The following is a 23,744-nucleotide window of genomic DNA, read 5'->3' as shown; positions in this document are numbered from 1 at the left end:
GTATAAAACATCCAATAAGCAATTGGTAATGACAGATGGGAGCTTAGGAGAGAGATCAGGGCTAGGGATATAGATCTGGGAACTGTCTCTAAAGAGGTTATAAGTGAATCTGTGGGAGTTAATGAGATCACTAGGAGAGAGACTATAGGAAGAAAATATGGCCTAGGACAGAACTTTGGAGAACATACATAGTTAGGTGGCATGACATGAATAATGATACAGTAAATGGAACAGAGAAGAAGTTGTCAGACAGAGGGAGAACAAAGAGATGATCACAAAAACCCAGAGAGAAGAGAGTATCCAGGAAGAGAGGGTCTTTGACCATGTCAAATGATGCATTGTTCAAAATGGCAGTGTGGTATATGCTGGTCTTGGGGTCAAGAAGACCTGGATTCAAATCTTACCTCTGACTTTTACTAGCTATGTGATCACTAAATCTCTCTGGACCCTAGATTCTTCATCTGGAAAATGATGAACTAGTTGGCCCCTTAGGGAGTCATTTAAGTTCTAAATTCTAGAATCACAGACCTAGTGGAGATCATCTAGTCCAGGGATTGGGAAACTGTAGGCTGAGTGTCAAATCCAGCACATTTGTTTTTTTTAAACCCCCTACCTTCCATCTGAGAATTAGTACTGTGTAGTGGTTCCCAAGGCAGAAAAGTAGTAAGGACTAGGCAACAGGGGTTAAGTGACTTGCCTGGGGTCACACAGCTGGGAAGTGTCTGAGCCAAATTTGAACCTAAGACCTCCCAACCCTAGGCCTGGCTCTCTATCCACTGAGCTTCCTCTCCCCTCCTACTTTTGTACATTACTAACTAAGAATTTTTTAATGTAAAGATCATTTTTAGCTCACAGCCATACAAAAACAGATTGTGGACTGGACCTAGCTCACTGCCAACCCCTAATATAGTCTTATCCCTTTCATTTTACAGATGAGGAAACTAAGGCTAAAAGTTGAGGTCCCAAAGGTAGGAACTAGTAGAGCTGAGATTTGAACTAAGATCCTAAGAGTCCAAGTTCATCAAGCTTTCCCCTGCATCACACCACCCTTGTCATCCTATATCGATGTTGGTGAACCAATGGGAGCACTTCCTCCCTCCCCTGAGTGGGGTAAGGTAGAGAGGGCTCACATGCAGTGTGAGGGTTGCAGTTTGGGCACTCGGGCTCTAGAAGGTTCACCATCACTATCCTATATCGATGACTACAAATCTATATGCTTAGTTGCTCATTTTAAAAAAAATCTCTGAGAATAATTCACACAAATATTGAAATCATTTGAAGAATTTAATATAACTATATACACAGGAAAAAACCAAGAGGTTGAAGAATCATCCAGACCATATTACATTGGACAAGAATGGGTTGGGCTTCATTTGGAAAATTACACAACTAAGTATTTGAGGTCAGATTTGAACCCAGGACCTCCAGTCTCTAGGCCTAACTACTGAGCAACTTAGTTGTTCCTGAGACTTAACTATTTTTTTTAATCTGTCTTGTTCCAAAAAGTACTTAAATCAATGAAATCACACATTTGCCTGAAATATTTAAGGATAAATTCTACTACTTAGGAAGGTATCAACTCCTGTCAAAGACTTTCTTATACTTGGAATTAGGGTTACATTTATGTTTCTCTCCAATCTGAATTTTTTGATGTAGAAGAAGTTGAGCCCTTGGGCTGAAGACCTTTCTAGAATTTTTCCCTTCAGAAGATTCTCTTTAGTATGACTTGGCTAAGGTATATAACAAGGCATAAGTTTATAGCTGAAGATTTTGGCACATTTGCTTGATGATTTTCCCAACTACATCCCTGTTCCACACCTATTTTCCTGAGAAAAGGAACCTGGAGAAATGCTCATTGAAATTTCCCCACCATCCAGAGTAGATCCAGAACTCTAAGCCATGCCAACAGCTGAGAAACCCAGAGCTGTTCTTATATTTACCCCCTGGTCTAGACCCACAACATAGGGTCTCCCAGAGGGGACAAGAGTATGGATTCAAGCCTCAAAGCTCCTAGCTAATTTAGCACAGATCACTGGAGGAAAGAGTAAGCAAAAAATAAAGATAAAAATAAAGACAAAGATAAAGAGCCTATCGTGCTGACTGGGGTGCCCAGGATAAAACCTAGAAGAGAATATCTTCAAAATTCCTTTAAAATCCCTACAAATCCAGCCTCAAAGAAAAACATAGTTTACCCACAAGAACAATTAGAATTCTTAGATGAAATGATATGACTTTTAAAATGTTATAAATGAAATGAGAGCAATAGAAGAAATGAAAGCTATGGAGGAGAAACTTAGAAAGAGAATTAACTGCTTGACACAAGAGGGAAAAAACCTTACTCAAGTAATAGACTCCCTGAAAAGTACAATGGATCACACGGAAGCCAATGACTCCATGAGACAACAAGAAATATTAGAGCAAAGTCAAAAGATTAAAGAAATAGAAGAGAAAATATGATATGTCTTATGAAAGACAACTGACCTAGGAAATAGATGGAGAGATAATCTAAGAAAGCCATGGACTCTTCCCTCACCTGCCAAAAGAAGCATTTAAACATAATATTTTAAGATATGAAACAGGACTTCCCAGATCTTTTAAAGTCAGAGTGCAAAGTGAAAATAAAAAAGAATCTACTGATCACTTCTTGAAAGAACCTCCCTGCCCCCAATAATAATGCCCAGGGATATCATAGGCATAATCTGGAGCTTATAGATCAAAGAAAAAGTACTGCAAGTAACTCAAAAGAAAGAATTCAATCACTGAGGAACTATAATAGGATCAGACAGGATTTAGATGTTATCACTATAAAAGAGTAGAAAACATGCAATGCAATATTCCAAAAGTCAAAGGATTCCTTTTGAGCTGGGTAGCTCAGTGGATTGAGAGCCAGGCCTAGAGACAGAAGGTCCCAAGTTCAAATTTGGCCTCAGACACTTCATAGTTGTGTGACCCTGGGCAAGTCATTTAACCCCCATTGCCTAGCCCTTACCACTCTAAGGCAGAAGTTAAGGGTTATAAAAAAAAAAAAAGTCAAAGGATTAGACACAATGAAGAATCATCTGTCCAGAAAAATGGAATATAGTCCTCCGGGGTGTGTGTGTGTGGGGAAAACAGACTATTAATAAAATAAATTTCCAATCATTCTTGCTGAAAGGAGTGGAGCTGAACAGAAATTTTGAAATATAAACCCGGAGCAAAAAGAATAGATGAAAGACTATCTGGAGATTAGACAAACCAGATTATAACCCTGGAAACTTTGAAAAACCGGAAGAATCATCAAAGGTCCAGCAACAACTGTTTGTAGCAGAGTTTACCAGAAGCAGCAACTGCTAAAGCCAGTGAGGAACTAGTTCTGAGAAATGGCCTGCTTGACCTAACTTAGCAGTGAAACGACCTGCTTACTGGGACACCGTGTCCCGGAAACAAGTGGGCAAATCGTTTGTTGCCTTTGTGACACGAAGACATGAAATTTGTGGGAACTCCACAAAAGGAGAAAATACTCCCAGAGCTAGGAAATACCCTTCTTGATACATGCTCCCTACTTGTGGGTTTCAGTATCTTTGAATTTTAGTTTTAAGCCCGCTTTACTATCAGATCATCTTATAAAGGAAAAAGAGCGTACCTTATGGTCTCTGTGTGCATGTGTATCATTTTAAGTTTGAGTGCACTCTTCCTAGGGAGAGTGCAGAAGGAAAAGTGTTCCTTCCAGTGGGAGAGAAGTTATACTTCTACACCTTTGCTATATCTTCTGACTAAATATTTCTTTGTAAAAGCAACCCCCAAAAAGCTTAGAAGAGAATTGGGAGACTGAATTTATGGATCCCGATGACATAGCAAAGCAACCTTTCACATTATATTTTGAAACATTATTTCATTTAGAATAATCCTTTCTATTTCTAAACTGCAAAGAGAAGTAACTGTAAATTCAATATTTGTTGCAAGTATGTATCATGGAGTAAATGTTATATCCAAGGATACTTTTAAACAAACCCCATGTCTTCAGGACATGCTATTCAAATGAAAAGAAGTTTCTTAAGCAAACCATAGGTCAGAGGCAGGGAGGGGAATAGGAACCTTTAGGGGTCCTGAGAGCACAAACCCTCATTTGTCTCTAATGCCCTTTCCACCTTAGCCCACCCAGACTAGGGACTCCCCACTCCTTCAATAGGGGACAGCAGAATTAGCAAATGAAGTCCAATCACTCTTCACTCTAGGATAAGAGTATTCAAATGCCTTCTCCTTGTTTAATTCATATGAACTATGAGCTAGATCTTCCTTCAATAATTAATGTGCTTGGAGAATCTGGGTAGCTCACTGGATAGAGAGCCAGACCTGGAGTCAGGAGGACGTGGGTTCAATTCTGGCCTCAGACATTTTCTACTATGTGAGCTGGACAAGTCACTTAACTGCAGTTGCCTCGCCCTTACCATTCTTCTGCTTTAGAAGTGACATTTAGTATTGATTCTAAGAAAGTGAGGGATTAAAATAATTATTAATGTGCTTATCCAGAAGAAAGCTTTTCTTAAATATTTCTAAATGTTCAAACGATACCTCATTTGGTTTTATTGCCTTATTTGGTTTTCAGGTATATATTATATATGTTCACATATATAATATATATATTAATAAAAATGTTGCCCCTAGCCTCAATCAGTGGAATCAAAGGCCTGTCTGTCTCACTTTGTATTTGTATCCCATTGCTGAGCAGAGGCTGGCTCAGAGTGAGTGTGCAATCAATGTTTGTGGATCTCAGGGTCAGTCCTGATTAGAGCACTAAGAGAGATTAAAAACTAGCATCCTGGGGGCAGCTGGGTAGCTCAGTGGATTGAGAATCAGGCCTAGAGACGGGAGGTCCTAGGTTCAAATCTGACCTTAGACACTTCCCAGCTGTGTGACCCTGGGCAAGTCACTTGACCCTCATTGCCTACCCTTGCCACTCTTCTGCCTTGGAGCCAATACACAGTATTGACTCCAAGACCGAAGGTAAGGGTTTAAAAAAAAAAAAAAACAACTAGCATCCTCTGAAGGTTAATAATAATAATCACCTAAGTGTTTCTAGACCATTCAATAGTTTTTTAGTCTTGTCCCATCTCTTGAGACTTTGATCAAATCATAAGCCTCTGTTTCCTCATCTGAATGTTGCATCGCAAAGATATAAGGACCCGACTGCTATGGAGTGTTCCATGGAAAATGAAGGGGGTTGGGCTAGGTGACCTCTGAGTTTTGTCTAGATCTAGCTCTTTATCTCATTTGATCATTGATCATTAAGTGAGGTAGACCAGGCAGGGATTTTTAAATCCGTAACAATAATGGCAACAAGAATAATGACAGCTCATAATTCTATAGCACTTCCAAGAGTAAAAAGAAAGTTCTTTTTCTTTTTTTCATATAGAGTACAAACATGGTTACCCCTTTTCAAGATGAGGAAACTGAAGGAAAGCCACTTACTCAGAGTCACATAGGACGTGGCAAGGGGGAGGATTTGAAATTAAGTCTCTTGGCTATCTTTCTCCTATATTTACATTGCTTCTTATCCCCATCTAATAGAAAAGGAAACTGAGGCTGAGAGGGGAAGTTCAGTTGCTTTGCACAGAGTAAATGAAGCAAACATTAAGATTTGTTGAATTAACCATAACAGCTTGCCAAGACTGGTAGAACAAATTCGTAGGCGTTAATGAGTTCCAAAAACATGAACCTTTCTAATTCAGCTGACCAAGCAGATTTGGGGGGGGAGGGGGAGTTGTGGTTGTTCTGGTCAGCTCCTTTTGCAAAGAGTGCATGGAGATAATCATATATGTCATACCTTCCTTACTGTGTATTTCTGAAAAAAGAGCTTTGAAAAATTTTAAGTGGCATAGAAATAGGAGCAGTTATTAGCATCGTTACCTAGCTCTCAAGTATCAAGGGCAGGGACAGTAGCTTTATTCATAGGACCATAGAATTTAGAGCTGGAAAGTCCCTTAGAGACCATCTAGTCCTCTCACTTTACAGATGAGAAAATTGAGACCATGAGAGAAGAGAAGAGAAGTATTCAAAGTCATGTACATGGCAGAGTTGCTTCTTTCATCATTCTACCCTTCCTTCTTCTCTTCTACAACATATAGATATTACACATATCCCCAAATTCCATGGTTGGACAAGACCCTCAGCTACCATTTAGTACAACTCATACCTGAAAAAAGAATACCTTGTCCATCTATTGGGGAATGGCTAAACAAGTCATAGTATATGGTTGCAATGAAATATTACTGTGCTATAAGAAATGACTCATTGGATAATTTCAGAAAAACCTGAAAAGGCTTATATGAACTGATGCAAAGTGAAGTGAGCAGAACAAGAACATTTTACATACATAATAATAGCAATATTTTGTTTTGATGAACAACTGTGAATGAAAGATATTAGCAATTTAGCGATCCAAGACAATTCTAAAGACTCATGAAAAATGCCATCCCCTTCCAGAGAAAGAACTGATGGAGTCTGATTGCAGACCAGAACATACTACATTTTGGTTTCTTCTTTTTTTTGAGATCTTTTCCACAAAATAACTAATATGGAAAAATATTGTACCTGATTACACATGTAAAATCTATATCATATTGCTTATTGTGTCAGGGAAGAGGAAAGGGAAGGAGGGCGAGAATTTGGAATTTAACATTAAAAAAATTAATATAACAAAAAAGGAATCTCTACTATGATACAGCCTATAAAATGTCAAATGATGCCTTCTTTAATTGGAGAGGGGAAGGAAGGAAGGAGTTACTTGGGAATTTTATTGTAATAAACAAACAAATAAATTGATTTTTTAAAAACAGAGTATGTGAATGAATCATAAGGAGTTGTCTTATTTTCTTTTTGGAGAGCGAGGAATGAAGAGAGGAGAAAATTTTGGTTGGTTGATGGGTCTAGTTTCCTGTGTACTTAGGGCTGTTTGAGCTGGGGAGCCAGGAGGCAGAATTCCTTTGTTAACCAATATTACATCCCATATTTCTATTGAAATACACTCCGTCTTTCCACTACCCCCATGTCCAGGACTAACCTGTTTGTATTTGTACAGGAGTAGGAGGAGTAGAAGAGAAAGTACGACCATGATGGAAATGCAGACCATGACGATAGGGGTAAAAAGACTGTCTCTTTCAGGCTGGAAGGAGGGTTCTGGAGACAACAGGAAAAAAAAAGATGCTTATACAGACCATCCACACACACACACATATCCCTGCTCTCTCTCTCTCTCTCTCTCTCTCTCTCTCTCTCTCTCTCTTCTCCTCTCCTCTCCTCTCCTCTCCTCTCCTCTCCTCTCCTCTCCTCTCCTCTCCTCTCTTTTGTATTTGTGCTTTATTCAATTGAATATATCCTTGTTTCCCTTGTTAGAATATAAGCTTATTGCAAATAGAAATTGTTTCATTCTTTGTTTTTGTATTCACTGTTATGATTGATGGCAGTGTTGGATCTAGAAACCAGCACCAAGGTTCCTTTCTCTGCCATACAAAAGAATAGATAGGAAATAACTTTGGTGGGACAGCTGGGTGGTACTGTGGTATTGGGCCTGAAGTCAGCATAATTCATCTTTCTGAGTTCAAATCTGGCCTTAGACACTGTATGNCTTTCCTTCTTCCCTCCCCCCTCCCTCCTCCCTCCCTCTCTCTTTCCCTCCCTCCCCTCTCTCCCTCTCTCTCCCTCCACCTCCCCTCCCCACCTCATCTTCCCTAGCACTACTTGGAACCTTTATTCTTTATATTAAGGATGATATAGGGGCAGGTAGGAAGGAGAAGGTTTCAATGAAGATCTATCTAGTAATGAAATGTGGCATCACTTAAGCACCTGTTTCTTGAAAAAGAGCTGGGTCTGGGGAGATGAGGGTAGAGCCTTCTAATCATGTCCTCCTGCTTAAAAACCTTCAATGGCTCCCTGCTTTGAGGATAAAGTCCAAGCTTCTTTGCTAGCATCAAAAGCCCTTCTCAATCTGTACTGAACATTCCTTTCCAACCTAAGATCCCTGTTTCCCAGAATCACATGGACAGAAGTTGTGCTCTATCGACTTTGTCTTTGCTGTTCAGTGGAGAATAAGATAGGGGAGAAACCTGAGGCCAGAGTTCAGTTGGGAAGCCATGACAACAGTCCAGGGGAAGGTGGTGACTATGTGACTGAAGAGAAGTAGAAAGGACTTGGGAGATGTTATGGAGGTAGACTCAACAATATTTGATAATTGACTGGCCATGTGGGGTGAGGGAAAGTGAAGAGTGCCAGATTACTTTGAAATTGCCTTCATTGCCCCACTGACTAGATGGTGTGAGAGGCTGACCCCAGTTGCTGCCTGCCCGAGTTACATTTTATTCAAACCAAGGTTAAGCAATGATTCAGATTTAGTCAGACAAGCCACTCAATTTTGCTCATTCATTTAATAGACACAGATCCAGGAATAGTGGCATGTAATAGTTGGTTTGAGAGGATTCTCAGAGTGGTTCCAGCTTTCACTGCTACTAAGCCACCATCTTGGCCCTGTTCCCCAAGTGGTATGCAACAGTGATGGATCTATTGTTGTTCAGTTGTTTCCAGTTGCATCTGACTCTTTGTGACCCTATTTGGGGTTTTCTTGGCAGAGAGATTGGAGTGGTTTGCCATTTCTTTTTCTGGCTCATTTTACTGATGAGGAAACTGAGGCAAACAGGGTTAAATGGCTGGTCCAGGGTCCCACAGCTAGTGAGTGTCTGAGGCCAGATTTGTATTTGGGAAGATAAGTCTTTCTGACTTTAGGTATAGCATTCTATACATCGTACTACCAAGCTGCTCCCAAAGTTAAATATCTTGTCGTCATTAGGCTAGAGATGAATATAGTGCAAAGACAGACATAACACAGATCCTGCACTCAGTCTAATAGGGAGAAAGATCTGAAAACAGAAAACTCTGATCCATGGGAGATAGAGGCAGGTACAAAATGCTATAAAAATGTAAAGAGGGAAGGATCTGGTCAACTTAAAACAAAAACCAAAAGTCTGTTATTTAAATAGTGCTTTACATACTAACACAATGAAATAGAAATAACCGTGGATTTAGCACCAGAGGACCTTGCTCAAATCCCAGTTCTGCTACTGATGTCACCTTGGTCAAATCACTTCACTTTTCAGGGCCTCAGTTTTCTCATCTATAAAAATGAGAGGTTTGGACTCAACTGCCTCTAAATTCTCTCCCGGTTCTGAAAGTGATGGTCCTTTGAGCATTGTGAGCTATTTATTGTAGGTTTATGTATCATGGTTTTAAAGATAGAGGACACTGTGTGGATTGCCATGCAGGCAGGTTGGTGTACAGGTGTTGACAGGCTTGCTATAAAGATGTTGGCAAGAGCTCTGCAACCAGCCAATCAGCCTGGACACCGCAGATTAGGGACTTTCCTTCCTTTGGAGTCTGTGCAGAATCAAGCAAAAGTAACCTGAAGTTACGTCAGGGTATTTAGCACACCTTTTGCATCCCATTTGTATTGTTTGCTTTTCCTCCCCCAACCCTGTCAGTGGGGAAACAAAGATAAACCATGGGGAAGGTAATGCAGACCAAGGTGAACTATGGGTAAAGTAGCATCAGTTCCTTAGGAATGGCAGAGCAACAGCTGCCCTTCCCTGACAACCAAGTAAGATAAAAAGCATTCCTCAAAACCTCCCGGAGCTTTTCTATTGCCAAGCCACCATCACCTTCCTCCCTTTCTCAATAAAGCTTGCCTGCACTGTCAATTCTTTGGAAAATGCCCTAATTTCTCTGCCTACACCATTGTCACTTCCCAATAGTGACTTTGCTCGATAGTGTTAGAAGCAGACCTCAAACCCCTTCTTGCTGATGCCAAATTCAGCATTTGATATGCTATATCAAGCTGTCTCCCAGATCTTCATCAGCGCCCATTTTTCTCGGCACAAATGCCAATTTCTTCCTCACCACTAGCTTCACCCCACCCCACCCCCTGCCCCTCCAGAGGAGGAAGACATACTTCACTTGCAGTTCACACTATCATATAATTCCTCATGTGAGCCTTGAACCTTGGAAACTTTATCCCCCTAGCACTAGGGAAGCATACCCTTCTCTAACTTGAGTAGGTTGATGGAAGGAGAGAATGACCACATGGACAGAGCAGTATAGAAGAGCGTTTTAGAGCACTTAAGGGTACAGTGCTATAGTATGGAGTTGCAAAGCAATAGGGGTTCCAAACAAGTTTCAGGATGAAATGTGAAAAAGGTCATTCTTCTTCCCTGCCCCTAGCCTTAAGGCTATAACAAGGCTACCCGGTTGAGGCATTGATCCCCAGAATTGGAGTGAGATAAAACAATGCCTAGAAGAGGCCAGGGCAGGCTAGACTGAGACCAGGAACTTGGAATCCTGGAGAACCAGGAATGTGAAACCCTGGGAAGCAAAGAAAATAATTCAAAAGGTAGTCAGTTTTCTCAATTTCCAAATCTATTGCTAAGGGTATAGGATGTCATCTCCTCTCCAGCCAGGCCTCTTTTCACTGCCCCTGCAGCTTGCCACAGGCATTCTGCAATACATGATGCCTCCTTGAGGGCTTGATCTCAGCTAGAATCAATGGGAACCCTTTTGTCCTTAGCTCATGCCACTCATACCAGGGCATTTTCATAGGCCACTCATCTTCCTGCCAAACTATGAACTCTTGAGGGTTGAGACTGTGACTCATTCATCTTTGTACCTACCATGATGCCAACCTTAGGGCCTTACATAAAAAAAATATTTGTTGAATGAGTTCCTGTTCTTTTCCCCTAGGAATTACTTTGTATGCATTTATATTCACTTATCTATGTGCAAACTACATCTTCAATAGAATATAAGCACCTTGAAGGCAGGAATTTTTTCTGCTTTCATCTTTGTATCTGCAGCATCTATCCCTGTGCCTTGAGCATGGTACAAATTTAATAAATGGTTTTTGAATTTGGTTGGACTAATTCTTCTTTGTTGTATGCATGGGTCTTGCCTATCTAGCTACCGTGAGGCTATGAGGAAAGGGACCTTGTGCTTTTGCCTCTGAAAACAGCCCCTCACTCCCAGAAGGTAGGATAAGCCACATGTGGGATGTGTCAGGGGCACCTTGTGAGGGATCATGGGATGTTCACCAGCCCCTCAGAGGGAAGCATGCAGGACTCTTACTTGTCAGGATGGGCCAGAAGCTCTGTGAGTTGTTCCCGACCTTGTTGCTAGCCACGCACGTGTAGGCGGTGTTTTCCATCAGGGTTTGGATATGAAGCATACTCTCAACCTTCACTTTGTGAAAGGGCTCCTGGCTCACGACTGAGGCATTGGTATCACGCCACAGCAATACTCTGTCCTGGTTGCAGCTGGGGAGGAGGGGAGGAAGGGAATATGGGTCAAAGGGATGAGATTTCAGAGAGGGGATAGGGGCTCCTCTGAGCCTCTGGGTGGAGAAACAGTGTGTCCTAATGGAATTCCATCATCTCAAGATCATCTAAGCCAAGCCGAGAAAACAGGAGTGTAGGGAAATGAAAATATTCTAGTTCTCTTACTTCCAGTGACATGATCTGAGTCAATGAGGGAATAGCCTACCTTTCTTCCTTGCCTGAACAGCGGTACCATGTAATCTCAGGGGCTGGATACCCAAAAGCGATGCAGCGAAAGACATCAGAGATGTTGAGTTCTGCCTGCTGGACTTGTACTTCTGGAGAGTCTGAGTAGGGAAAATGGAACAAGACAGAATCAAAGCTAGTGAGAGACTTTGTTTACCGAAGATTCTCCTCCCTTGTACCATTACCAGGAAATACATTGGCTATGACCACGTGAGGAAGGAGATTGCCCAGGCAAAAGTTAAATCCTCACAATTAGCCTGTCTATTCTTTACTCAGCACTCTAGTCTCTGCACCAAGTTCTCTCTTTTACTGAGTGCTTGTCCCCTTCACTTAACTCCGTCTCTCTCAAAGAGTGCTGATCCTTTTAATGCTCTTTCATGCTCCTCATCCTCTTCCCCAAGTCCTTATGCCCTGCACTGAATTCTTAGACTCTTCACTAAATGACAATACTCTCACTGAGCTGCCCCGTTCTCTTGCCGTCTCCTTTCTCTTACTGAGGCCCCATCCCCTCAAAGATCCTTCATCCTCTTCATTGAACTGAACCTTTATCTCCTCAAATTTCTCCCATCTTTTCACCAAGTCCCATCCCATCACTGAGACCCTGTCACTCATTCTGTACTCCATTCCTTCACTGAGTCCTCAAGTCCTTACAGTGATACTCCAGACCAAACCACCTATGCCCCTCATTAGTTATTTGAGCTAATAGAGCTCAATCCAGTAGATCCCCAGTAGAGCTAATCTAGTAATTACATAGTGTAAGACACTGAGAGAAATCTTTCCTATCTGGGTAGGGTAATGGAGGGAGGGTATAATAGGTCAGAAGAGAGAAAGAAAAGATGACAAATAGTTAAAATGGCCTGGTTGTCACCTGGGAGGGGGCCTAAAGCCTTTCCTTTTTGACTCTTTGTGGGAAGAAACCAATCCTTGGGCCCGAGTCCCTGTGTATCTTCTCATAGCTTGAGGTAGGGTCTAGTTTTCAGTTCTCTAGGGGCAGGCTCACATGAAGAACTCTCTACTAGGCGGTCCCTCCATCTGAACTGAGCCCATCTGGAACTTACCATTCCCGGGTAGTCAAGCGAGGCTTCAGTAGTATGGGGATGGGGAGCTCTTGTTCCCCAGCTCTAACTCCAACCCCTTCGTGACCCCTGCAAGATTCTCTTAATTTCCCAGAGGCACTCACGGTTTAGGATGACCTCAAAGCTAAGAGAAGCCTTAGCATCCGAGTTTTCAGCATGGAAAGTGTAGTACCCAGCTTCTGACTCTTTCAGGCGATGTAGACGGAGGGTTTTGTTGAACCTAATGGGAGTAAGGAACACAGCCTGCTTCAGAGAGCCGGAAAGGCCTTTCCCAACCCTGAGGAGCACAGCTAGGCACACAATTATGTGTCCCCTCTTCTGTAGGCATGGCTATCTCACAGCTACTAGGATGGAGCATTTGTTAATTTGGAGGTGCACACCCCAGACAGACAAGGGGTGTAGCATACCCTAAATGGGGATAATGACCACTGTCCTCTGAGGCCTCTAAGAAGCACACTCATTCAGTGTTGTTCTTTGCTGCTTAAACTTATTCTATGTAAGCTATCACAAAAGCAATAAGCTGGGCTCCAGAGGATTTGGTTTGGGTATGAGTCCCCAAAAGAAGGCAACTTTTGTTGAGGAAATCACAGGTTGTGACTTGGAATCTCATCTTTGGTTGGTTAGTTGTTGTCCTTCATAATCTAAGAGGACCAAAATGATATCACTATTGGTATTGTCTTTTGACTATTCCACCTCTGTCATCTTAGTAAAGAGTTTCTGGATGGTGAGCTTGCTCTTTTTTTGTTTTTTTTTTGTTTTTTTGCTTAAACCCTTACCTTCTGTCTTAGAATTGAACCTTAGTATTGATTCTAAGGCAGAAGAGCAATAAGGACTAGGGAATTGAGGTTAAGTCCAATATCAAACTGCTAGCGAGTTAGGTCAGATTTGATCTTAGGTCAAATTTGAATCGAGGTCCTCCAGAATCCAGGTCTGGCACTCTATCCTCTGAGCTACCTATTACCCTCTCCTTGTTCCTTAATCTTATATTCTCATCTCTGCCTTTTGGCTTCTCTGGCTTCCTTCAAATCCCAACTAAAATTCTATCATTTACAGAAAGCTTTTCCCAACCTCTTAATTTTAGTGTCTTCCCTCTGTTATTTCCTATATATTCTATAAATAGTTTGTCCATAGTGATTTGTTTATTGTTTCCAGGATTAGATTGTGAACTCCTCCAAGGGTCAAGGTTATCTTTTGTCTTTCCGTTTCCCTAGCACTCATCTTACAATGTAATATGCACTTAATAAATACTTATCGACTAATATTAACATTTAAGAGTCTTTTAAAACATTCACCTGCCAATCACATGGAATAAAAAGCTTTCAAAATATAGAGACTCGAAGGGATGAAATTATAATCCTTAGGGAAAAGAATGAGACACATGTCATCTTTGACATTCTCTCTGCTATTGGGGTTGTCCCAAAGACACTTTCAAGGACACCTTCCCCCAAATTGTCTAGCCCATTTCTCAATGAGGATTAGCAGGGAAGGCAACTGGGCCCAAGAAAAGGTAATCCAAACATGGGTAAAGTAGGAGGGAGGAATAAAATAGCTCCTTATCCTGCTTCCTTGTCCTCTCTCAAACTCTACCAATCTCCCACCATCTCTTCCACTCTTACTCCCTGTAGAGTATGGACCATCAGAGGGCTTTAAAGTACAAAGCTTAGGGATAGACCTCAGTGTGAAGGAAGCACACTCCCTCAGGAGCTGACTCTTTGGGCAAAGTCCTAAACACCTTGCCCTAGTTGCAATTCTGCTTATTGGTGTTGAGTCCAGACTTGTCAGATACCTTGGCATGACTCCCTGAACAAGAAAAGATTAGACTTGGGGGAACAGATTTTAAAAAGAATTATATCTAAAGCCAGATTTGAAACTTATTCATGTACTAGTATTTTTTGAATTATAAATAGGCTTTCTTTCTTCTTCTTCTTTTTTTTAATCCTTACTTTCCATCTTAAAATCAATACTATGTATTGGTTCCAAGGCAAAAGAGTGGTAAGCCATGTAATTGGGGTTAAGTGACTTGTCTAGGGTCACACTGGTAGGAAGTGTCTAAGGCCAGATTTGAATCCAGGTCTTCCTATCTCTGGGTCTGGCTCTCTATTCCCAGAGCCACCTAACTGCCTCCTAGGTTTTCTTTATGTAACTAGATGACCCCCTAAGAATGCAGAATGACTAGTCTTTAGGATAGAGGACAAAATGGATGACCTAAAGCAGAGCCCATCAACTTATGTTTTTTTTAATATTTTGATAATGGTATTTTAATATAATTGATTTCCTTTGTAATCTTACACATTTATTTTATGTATTTTAAAACATCAGCATGAGAAGAGCTCTGTGGGCTTCACCAGACTGCCAAAGGGGACCATGACTCAAAAGTTAAGAACCCTTGACTTAGGATCTCTTCCAGATCTTATATTCTCTAATTCTAGGTAACAGGTCCAGACCTACAGACTCCTAGATTCCCTCCTCCCCACCTTTCTAAGCCTGCTATTCCCTAGGATCTTGTTCCTTATGCGTATTGAAGATGAGAAAAAGAAGGAGGCTTGGGAAAGACTCTTGTCTATGTAGTTAGTCACTTTGGGGATCCACTCCAATTTCTTCTGGCCTTGACCCGAGGTAGGAAGGGAAGAGAAGGGAAAGCGGCAATACCTGTAGGTCATCTCTGAAATGGAGCTGGAAAGACTTCGCTGGGAGTTGAGAAAGGGGCCATCATACGTCCAGTTCCAATGAAGCAATGTAGGATAAGTCTCAACACTAACCATCAAGACCAAGTCCTTCCCAACATCCATCTCTAGGCGGAGGCTTTGCTCAGAAGATAGGTTCACATATCCATGCTCTGAAAGAGGAAACATCTCAAGATATAACACTGATGGAGAGACCTTTCAATTCATTCATTGGCTGATAATCATCGTTCAGTTGTTTCAGTCATGTCTGACTCTTCAAGACCCCATTTGGGATTTTCTTGACAGATACTGGAGTAGGGTGCTGTTTCCTTCTTCAGATCATTTTATAGATGACAAAATGAGGTAAACAAAGTTAAGTGATTTGTCAAGGGTCACACAGCTAGTAGGCTGAGGCTGGATTTGAACTCAGGAAAAGGAATCTTCCTCACTCCAAGCCCAGCACTCTATCCATTGTCACACCTAGCTGCCCTCTCAGCTGATGGTCATGTATTCAGTTCATTCATCCACTTAATAAACATTTATTAAATGCCTACTAAGTGCAGAAGATAGGACTAGAGACTAGGTTGTGACACAAAGATAAATAAGACATGGTTCCCACCTTTGTGAAGTTCATATACTCCTAATATTGATTATATTCTTGCTACCCAACAAGGCATTTGGTTAAACCTACCCTCTTCCTGGCAGCACTCACCCCAGCCCTTAAATCTTGTCTCTGTCCTACTTTCTCTTTACTATCCCAGAGTCCAGCCTTGACCTGGTTTCTGTCCTTAAAACTCCTCTCTGACTATTTCATTCCCTACTTATAAACCTTCTGTGGCTCCTCACTAGCCCTAATCCTCAGCTCAGCACTCTTGGTCTTCCACTATCTGGTCCTAGCCTAGCTTATCTTCTTATTTAAAAAACAAAAACAAACGAACAAAATAACGCTTATGTTTTTAGAATACCAAGTATTGGTTCCCCAGGCAAAAGAGCAGTAAGGGCTAGGCATTTAGGGGTTAGATGACTTGTCCAGAGTCTCACAGCTGGGAAATATCTGAGGTCCCATTTGAACCCAGGACTTTTCACTCCAGGCCTGGCTTTTCTATCCACTGAGCCACCTAGCTGATCCAAATCTTGTCTTTTACTACTCCTGTATAATCAGTCACAGGTTGTAAGAGGTCTCTGTTCATTTTATTGCCTCATTGCCTTTCACTGATTCTCTTCAAGTTCTTCAATATCCAGCTCAAGATTACCCATTTTACATCCTGTAAGGTGATCTATCTCTTGTTTGGTCATAAAGTCTTTCCTTATCCAGAGATCTGACAGGTAAACAATTCCTTACTCCCCTAATTACTTATGGTATTACTCTTTATGTCTAAACCGTGTGCCCATTTTGTCCTTATCTTGGTATACCACGTGAGGTGTTGGTCTATATCAAGGTCTACCTCCTTGGTGAGGCCTTTTGGATCAGTCCACTAACCACTCCAGCCCACAAAGACAATTAATTCCTTTCTCTGAGCTTCCATTAACCCTTCCTGTAGGCACCACCCATTTGGTGACTTACTTGCCCTATTGTTTTATATATATATATACATATATATATGAATATATATATATATTTTAAATCTTTAATTTCTGTCTTAGTAACAATTCTAAGACAGATAGACAAGGGGTAGGTTAATGGGGTCAAGTGACTTGCCAAAGGTCTCATAGCTAGGAAGTATCTTGAGGTTAGAATTGAACCCTGGTTCTCCTAACTGCAGACCTGGTGCTCTATCCATTAAGCCACCTAACTGCCCTTTGCCCGGTTGTTTTTAAACAATATTCGTTGTGTGAATCTTGTCTTTCAGTAATAGTTTTTTTTTTAAAATAAGTTTTTATTGATGTCTTTGGTTTTGATATAATCGTAGTTTCCTCTAGTATCCATTTTCTTTCTATTTTCCATCAGTAACTCTGCTTGGCTTCTACTCTACAAACATCATGCCTCTCCCAAGATAAGCTCATCACCTGCAATCTCACCACCCTTCAGACTGACTCAGTTTTTAATATTCCTTCTGACCTCCCTCAGTTGCTTCTCTTCTAGGCCTAGAGGCTTGGAGGGTAGAGCAATGCTTTTAAAAATAGACTGATTTAACCTTAAAGAGAGCAGAGCTAGAAAGGCAGTAGAGATCTCAATTCAAAATGTCAACCCCCTCCCAAGCCTTGCTTTATAGAGGGCTTAGAACTTTTCCGATAACTCTCTATTTTCTTTCGATAGCTCTGCTTGGTTTTTACTCCTTGGATTATCGTGCCTTTGCAAAGGTACTCTCAATCCCCCTACCCTTTTATGCTTTATCTTCCATCACTAGATAGCTCTTGAGAATGTTGTCGTTCAGTTTTTTCAGTTGTGTCTCACTCTTCACGACCCCAGTTGGGGTTTTCTTAGCAAAGAGTGGTTTGCCATTTCTTTCTCCAGCTCATTTTATAGATGAGGAAACTGAGACAGAGTTATGTGATTTACCTAGGGTCATACAGCTAGTAAGTGTCTGAGATTGAATTTGAACTCCGGGTTTTTTTGATTCCAGACCCAGGACTCTATCCATTGAGCCTCTGGCTCCTGAGAATAAGGATTACTTTATTTTTTTAATTTAATCTCTATCCCTGGAACTTAGTAGAGTGCCTGACACAAAGTAGGCACTTTAAAAATGTCTATTGAATTGAATTGCCCTTTTAGAGAGTCATCTCATATAACAAATAATATTTTTTAAAGAAAAAAATGAAAAAAGTGGGAAAAATCAGCATGATCGACTAATATAGTGAAAAAAGTCTGAAAATGTATACAATAACTATGGACTTTCCCACCTTCACAAAGGAATGGGTTGCCCAAAGTGACACAACTATTTAGTGTCCAAGGTCAGATTTAGACTCAGGAAAAAGAATCTTCCTGACTCCAGGCCTTACTCTCTATCCATTGTGCTACCTAGCTGCCTCTGAATGCATTTTAATTATATTGATTGAACTGAATGAATCCTAATGGCTCCCATTCCTCTTCAGTTCTAGCATGTTCCCTCCTGGACCCGCCTCTATTCCTTCTGCTGTCACTGTTTCCCAGTCCTGCTCCCTTTTGATGCTTTCCCTCCTTACTTCATCCTGAGTATCCTTAGTATCTCCCAAAATGCCTTCTCTACCCCCCCACCGGCCCTCCAAGGCTCCCTAATGACTAGTACAACGTCCAGGAAACCCACGATTCTATTCTATCCCACAATTAGATGCTGTATTCAGATTTCCTTACCTACCACCTTTAGAACTGTGAAAGAAATGTTGTAGCCTTTAGGGTTGGAAGCATTACAGACATAGGTGCCCCCATCCTCTGCGCCCACAGCTGGTATGGTGTAGTTGATGGTACTTTGATAGGCGTCTTCATCAGACTTAAAGTTAAATTTCTTCACATAAGAGATCTGCAGGTAGAATGAAGAGATGATGAGGATCTCAGCCATTGGTGGGTTCCAAAAAGCATATCCAAATATCCAAAGGGACGAATTTATGCAGATTTATGGAACTTACAAAGTTTGGAAAACTGGTGACTCGTGTTCCCCAAATGTTAAGGTTCTTTTGATTGGTTCCAAAATGTTACGTTTTGAATTGGGGTCTCTACTGCCTTAGTAGTTCTATTCTCTTTCAGATTTAACCCGTTTATTCATTTATTATCATTACTCTTATTAATAACAATTAATAAAGAGGCAAGTAGAAGATAGTGGGCCCACTTCAGACTCAGAAAGACTAAGGAGGGGGCAGCTGGGTGGCTCAGTGGATTGAGAGCCAGGTCCAGAGATGAGAGGTTCTGGGTTCAAATCTGGCCTCAGATACTTCCCAGCTGTGTGATCCTGGGCAGGTCACTTAACCCCCATTGTCCACCCTTACTACTCTTCTGCCTTAGTACCAATACACAGTATTGACTCCAATACAGAAGGGAAGGGTTTAAAAAAGAAAGAAAGAAAGAAAGAAAGACTGAGGACCAGGACTGACCTCTTGACACAGACTGAACTGTGTGGTCTTGGGTAAGGCACTTAAATCTGAAGTGCCCTGGGAGAACTCTCTAAGACACATGAGTGACTGCTCATCTATATCCCCACCAGGTATTCCCCATAGAATGAAACAGCATCTCAGTAATATGTCCTCCCTCACCAAAAATTAATTATGGTTATTATCCCAAATTTCTAATAATGACTTGATATTATTTAATTATTACTTGACAACAATTCAAATAATAACTCAAATTGTCAATGAAAACAGCATAGTATTAATTCAAATTCAAGCTTTAAGATTTACAAAGTAAATTCCCTAGAAAAACTTTTGAGGTTAGTAGTGCTGCTTATATTATCTTCATTTTGTAGATGAAAAAATGGAGATTTTAAAGATAAAACCAAACAACTGATTTCTATAAGGAGTCACAGCTCCTGCCCTGCAGTTTACAGTATAGGCATATTTCTAACATGTCTAAGCATCGAGCCTGGTTTTCAGGGGTTCAAGTCTCCCTCTTCTTCCCCGCTCAGTTGAAAGTTGAATATAGGTCTCTATCAGTTGTTTTTCAGTTGTGTCTGACTCTTTGTGATCCACTTTGGGGTTCTCTTGGCAAAAATACTGGAATGACTTGCCATTTTCTTCTCCTACTCATTTTACATATGAGGAAACTGAGGTAAACAAAGTTAACTGACTTGCCCAAGATCACATAGATAATAAGTGTCTGAGGCTGGATTTGATGAGTCTGCTGCCTTCAGACCCAGCACTCTATCCACTGTGCCACCAAGCTGTCCTAAGTTCCTATCCTCCACACTCAATTCTTTGAAGATTATGCGAATAATAATAGCAAATATTTATGTGGTACATTAAGGCTTGCGAAAAAGTTCTATAAACACTATCTCGTCAACATAACTCTGGGAGGTGACTCAGTGACTTGTCTAGGAGCACACAACTAGGAAGTGTGTTTGGTCAGATTTGAATCCAGAGGTGTCATTACCTCCGTTTTATAGCTAAGGAAACAGAGGTAGATAGAGAGTTAATGACATGCCCAAAGTCACATACATCCAGTGTTAAGGATAGATTTAAGCTCAGGCCTTCTTGATTCCAAGTCCAGTGCAGATCCCACTAAACCATATTTTTTTTTCCTCAGAAAAAAAGAGGAGGGGAAAAAATACAGACTTGGGAGTCAGAGAATAATTTGCCAATAACTCATTGTGAACCTTTGATGTTCTATCTTCTCTGTTCTAAGGTCTCTTCCAGAACTAAATGATTTAACACTTTATCTAAGTTATTCTTTACATAAAGATCCACAAAGAAAGATGAGCCACATTTGTGGGTGATGAAACTTGAGGCATTCATAGTAACCAGAATTTGTGGGGATTTCCCTCTCCTAAAGACAGTTAAATACTCCATACTTCCATCAGTCAGACCATGGGACCAGATGGACCAATAGGTCTTATCTCAGAGGATTTTATACCTTTAACAGACCTCCATTCAATAACAGTTTCTGAAGAACCTACTGGGTGCAAAACACTGTTAAGAACTAGAAAAGTTTATATAACCTACAATTCTTGTCTCTTTGGAGTCCATAGTCTAGGAGGAATGATAAGACCCAAAACCAAATAATTAGGAAACATACTACATGGAAAATATATACATTTGGTTATATCTCACCATTTGGCACTCTGTCTAAAATTGTCCCTTAGAATAGGGAGTTCTCACTATTTATTTTGTGTCTTGTAGGTCAATTTTTTTTTGTCATACCAGTGTCCTGGCCACCCCCATGCCCATCTCTCACCTGAATATCACCAATTAAATATCAATGCTTGCAAAAAAAAAGGATATGGAGTTCTCACCTTCTTCTGCTGGTGTTTGAGTTCATGATCAAGATATACATATCGATCGATTGCTCTGCAGATAATCTGGGCAGGCTCCCCTCGTATCCGCACCAGCTCAGAAGGTTCCAGCCACAGCTTTGGAGGCCCTGAGAGGACTGAAGCCAGCACAGAAGTTAAAATGGTGGGGTGAAAAGCAGAAAGCAACCTTAGCATTTTGACCCCCATCATCATTTTACAGAGAAGGAAACTGGGACCTAGAGAGGGGAGTGACTTGCCCAAGGTCACATCATTCGTAAATGTATGAGCTAGAATTCAAACCCAGATGTCCTCATTTCAACTACAATGTTTAACATTCTTTTCACTTTCCTGTGTAGCACTAAAGAACAGACCCTCAGACCCAATGGGGAGGAGCTGAGCTGGAGCTCCAGCAGCATTTGTACCAGAAGGTAGCTCAAATGTTGGTGCTACTTGAACCCATTCCCAGGAGGTGAAGTCATGGAACTTGTAAGGGGGGAAAAGGGGTTTTATAGGTTCAATATACCTTTACAAACTGAGTATGTGCATGTGTGTGTATGTGCACATATATGTGTATATTATATATAGCACTTCAGATTTGCAAAGCACTTTATAAATATTATCTTATTGGTCTTTATAACAATCCTAGAGGTTGTTGCTGTTATCATCCCCATTTTATGGCTGACGAAACTGAAGAAGACCAATATTGTCCTTAACAGATTACTGGGCAGTAACTTGTCCAGAGACACACGGTTAATGAAAGTATAAAGCTGGGTATAAACCATGGTCTTCCTGACTCCAGGCCCATCACTGGCTCTATCCAATGCACCCACCACCTAGTGCTTCTGGATTTTTCCTCAGAAAAGATTCATAAGGACAAGGTCCTCCCTGGGCCCCCTTCAGTATATTCTCCATTCCTCCAAGAGTCACCAGTTTCCAATCAACCTCATCAACCACCCCTCACCCTGCCACCCACATAAAAAAAAAAAAAAAAAACCCTTACCTTCTTTCTTAGTATTAATTCTAAGATAGAAGAGGGGCAAGGTCTAGGCAATTGGGGATAAATGACTTGCCCAGGGTCACACAGCTAGGAAGTATCTTTGATCAGATTTGAACTCAGGTCCTCTGGACACCAAGCTTGGCACTATGTTACCTAGCTGCCCCTCTGCCACATCCTATTTCCCTTAAGGATTACTAATTTCCAATTAGCATTGTTAGTCACCCCTCCCCCTGCCACCTTTATTAAATTATTTATTATATGGCCCCTGATCCCTCTGGCCATCGAGTTACCTTTATCCACAATCAGCCTGATCTTTGAGGAGCGTTTCTTCTGCCCTCCAACCATAGTCTTACAGGAGTATTCCCCTCTGTGGATGAACTGGACCTTTTGGATAGTGATGCCCTTCCGAGGGTCAAAGGTGTATTTGCCCTGGAAAGGCTTTCCAAAACTGTTCTCCAGAGATACCCAGGGCTCTGCTGTGGGATCTGTTATCCGACATGGCAGCAGCACATTACTGCCCTCCAGGGTAGTGACCTCAGTGACAGGGACGCTCCAAAGATTTTCTGGATCTGTCAGGTGGAACAATCAAACGGGTGAACACAGTAGAAGGGGCAGAAAACAGAAGGTTCAGGGCATCAGGGAAATAGCGGAGGAAGCCAGGTGTTACTGCAGGAGGCCATGTACGTGGTTTAAAGGGACCCTGACTACCTGTTGATTCCCTTCACATGCCACAGAGTACTTTAGCCCTCTGTGGTTGAAGGCAATCAGCAGTTAATACTATCCCTCTGCGGGCTGATATTCTTTGTGGGTGTGGGTATAGAGGGGAGTGGTGGTCCAGCCCTGTGACTTCAACACTCTAAGAATTTTGGTGTGAAAATCTCTTTCATTGATACAAAAACACACTTAGAACTCATGCTAAGGTTGCTTCCCCTCCCCAATCCCCCCATAGCATTACAACCCAGTGCTTCTCTCTATTAGATTTTTTAAAAAACCTTTACCTTCCATTTTAGAATCAATGTTGTGTATCAGTTCTAAGACAGAAGACAGTAAGGACTAGGCAATTGGGGTTCAGTGACTTGTCTAGGACTACACAGCCAGGAAGTGTCTGAGGCCACGTTTGAACCCAGTCTCTCCCATCTCTAGGCCTGGCTCTGTATCCACTGAGCCACCTAGCTGGCCCCCTCCCTATAACATTTTAAGCTATTAAGGTCGTCAAACTTCATATCTCTACCAGTGCCAAGTTAGTGTTCATGTGTTTTATATCTGTCTATATTTGTTGCAATGTAAATTTTGGTGAAGTCTTTATTTCCCCCAATTCCCCACTCAAGCATTTCCTTATCTCCCAGCCAGCCTGGCATTCCTAATTCTGTTTTTGCGAAGCTTCATGTTCCAAAGGCTATATTTTCTTTCTATCTCTTAACATCTGTTGTTTTTGTTCTGTTAGTCCACTCTGGCCCAAGGCTGGGTCAGGGGCTAGAAGGGACAAGGAACCAACAGTCTGCAGAGTGGCAGGAAGTGGTTAGCTGAAGAGTGAACATTGGATTTAGATCAGCTGGTCAAGTCTACCCTGGAGGATCATG

General features: G+C 41.4%; 1 protein-coding gene across 1 annotated transcript in view; it reads right to left on the bottom strand.

Annotated features, from left to right (window-relative positions):
• CSF1R (colony stimulating factor 1 receptor) overlaps positions 1-23,744 on the bottom strand; it is a 53,455-nt gene that overhangs the window by 18,514 nt on the left and 11,197 nt on the right. Inside the window, exons 3-10 of the mRNA XM_044659864.1 lie at positions 22,455-22,733; positions 21,168-21,304; positions 18,584-18,749; positions 15,299-15,485; positions 12,754-12,869; positions 11,554-11,674; positions 11,140-11,327; positions 7,040-7,155 (exon numbers count right to left, since the gene is read on the bottom strand). Coding sequence (XP_044515799.1) covers positions 7,040-7,155; positions 11,140-11,327; positions 11,554-11,674; positions 12,754-12,869; positions 15,299-15,485; positions 18,584-18,749; positions 21,168-21,304; positions 22,455-22,733 — 1,310 coding nt within the window. The remainder of the gene's footprint in view (positions 1-7,039; positions 7,156-11,139; positions 11,328-11,553; positions 11,675-12,753; positions 12,870-15,298; positions 15,486-18,583; positions 18,750-21,167; positions 21,305-22,454; positions 22,734-23,744) is intronic.

This window comes from Gracilinanus agilis, chromosome 2, assembly GCF_016433145.1.
Source record: "Gracilinanus agilis isolate LMUSP501 chromosome 2, AgileGrace, whole genome shotgun sequence".
Classification (NCBI taxonomy): domain Eukaryota; kingdom Metazoa; phylum Chordata; class Mammalia; order Didelphimorphia; family Didelphidae; genus Gracilinanus; species Gracilinanus agilis.
Note: the sequence above shows the minus strand (reverse complement) of the source record. Positions and strands in the feature narration are given on the sequence as shown.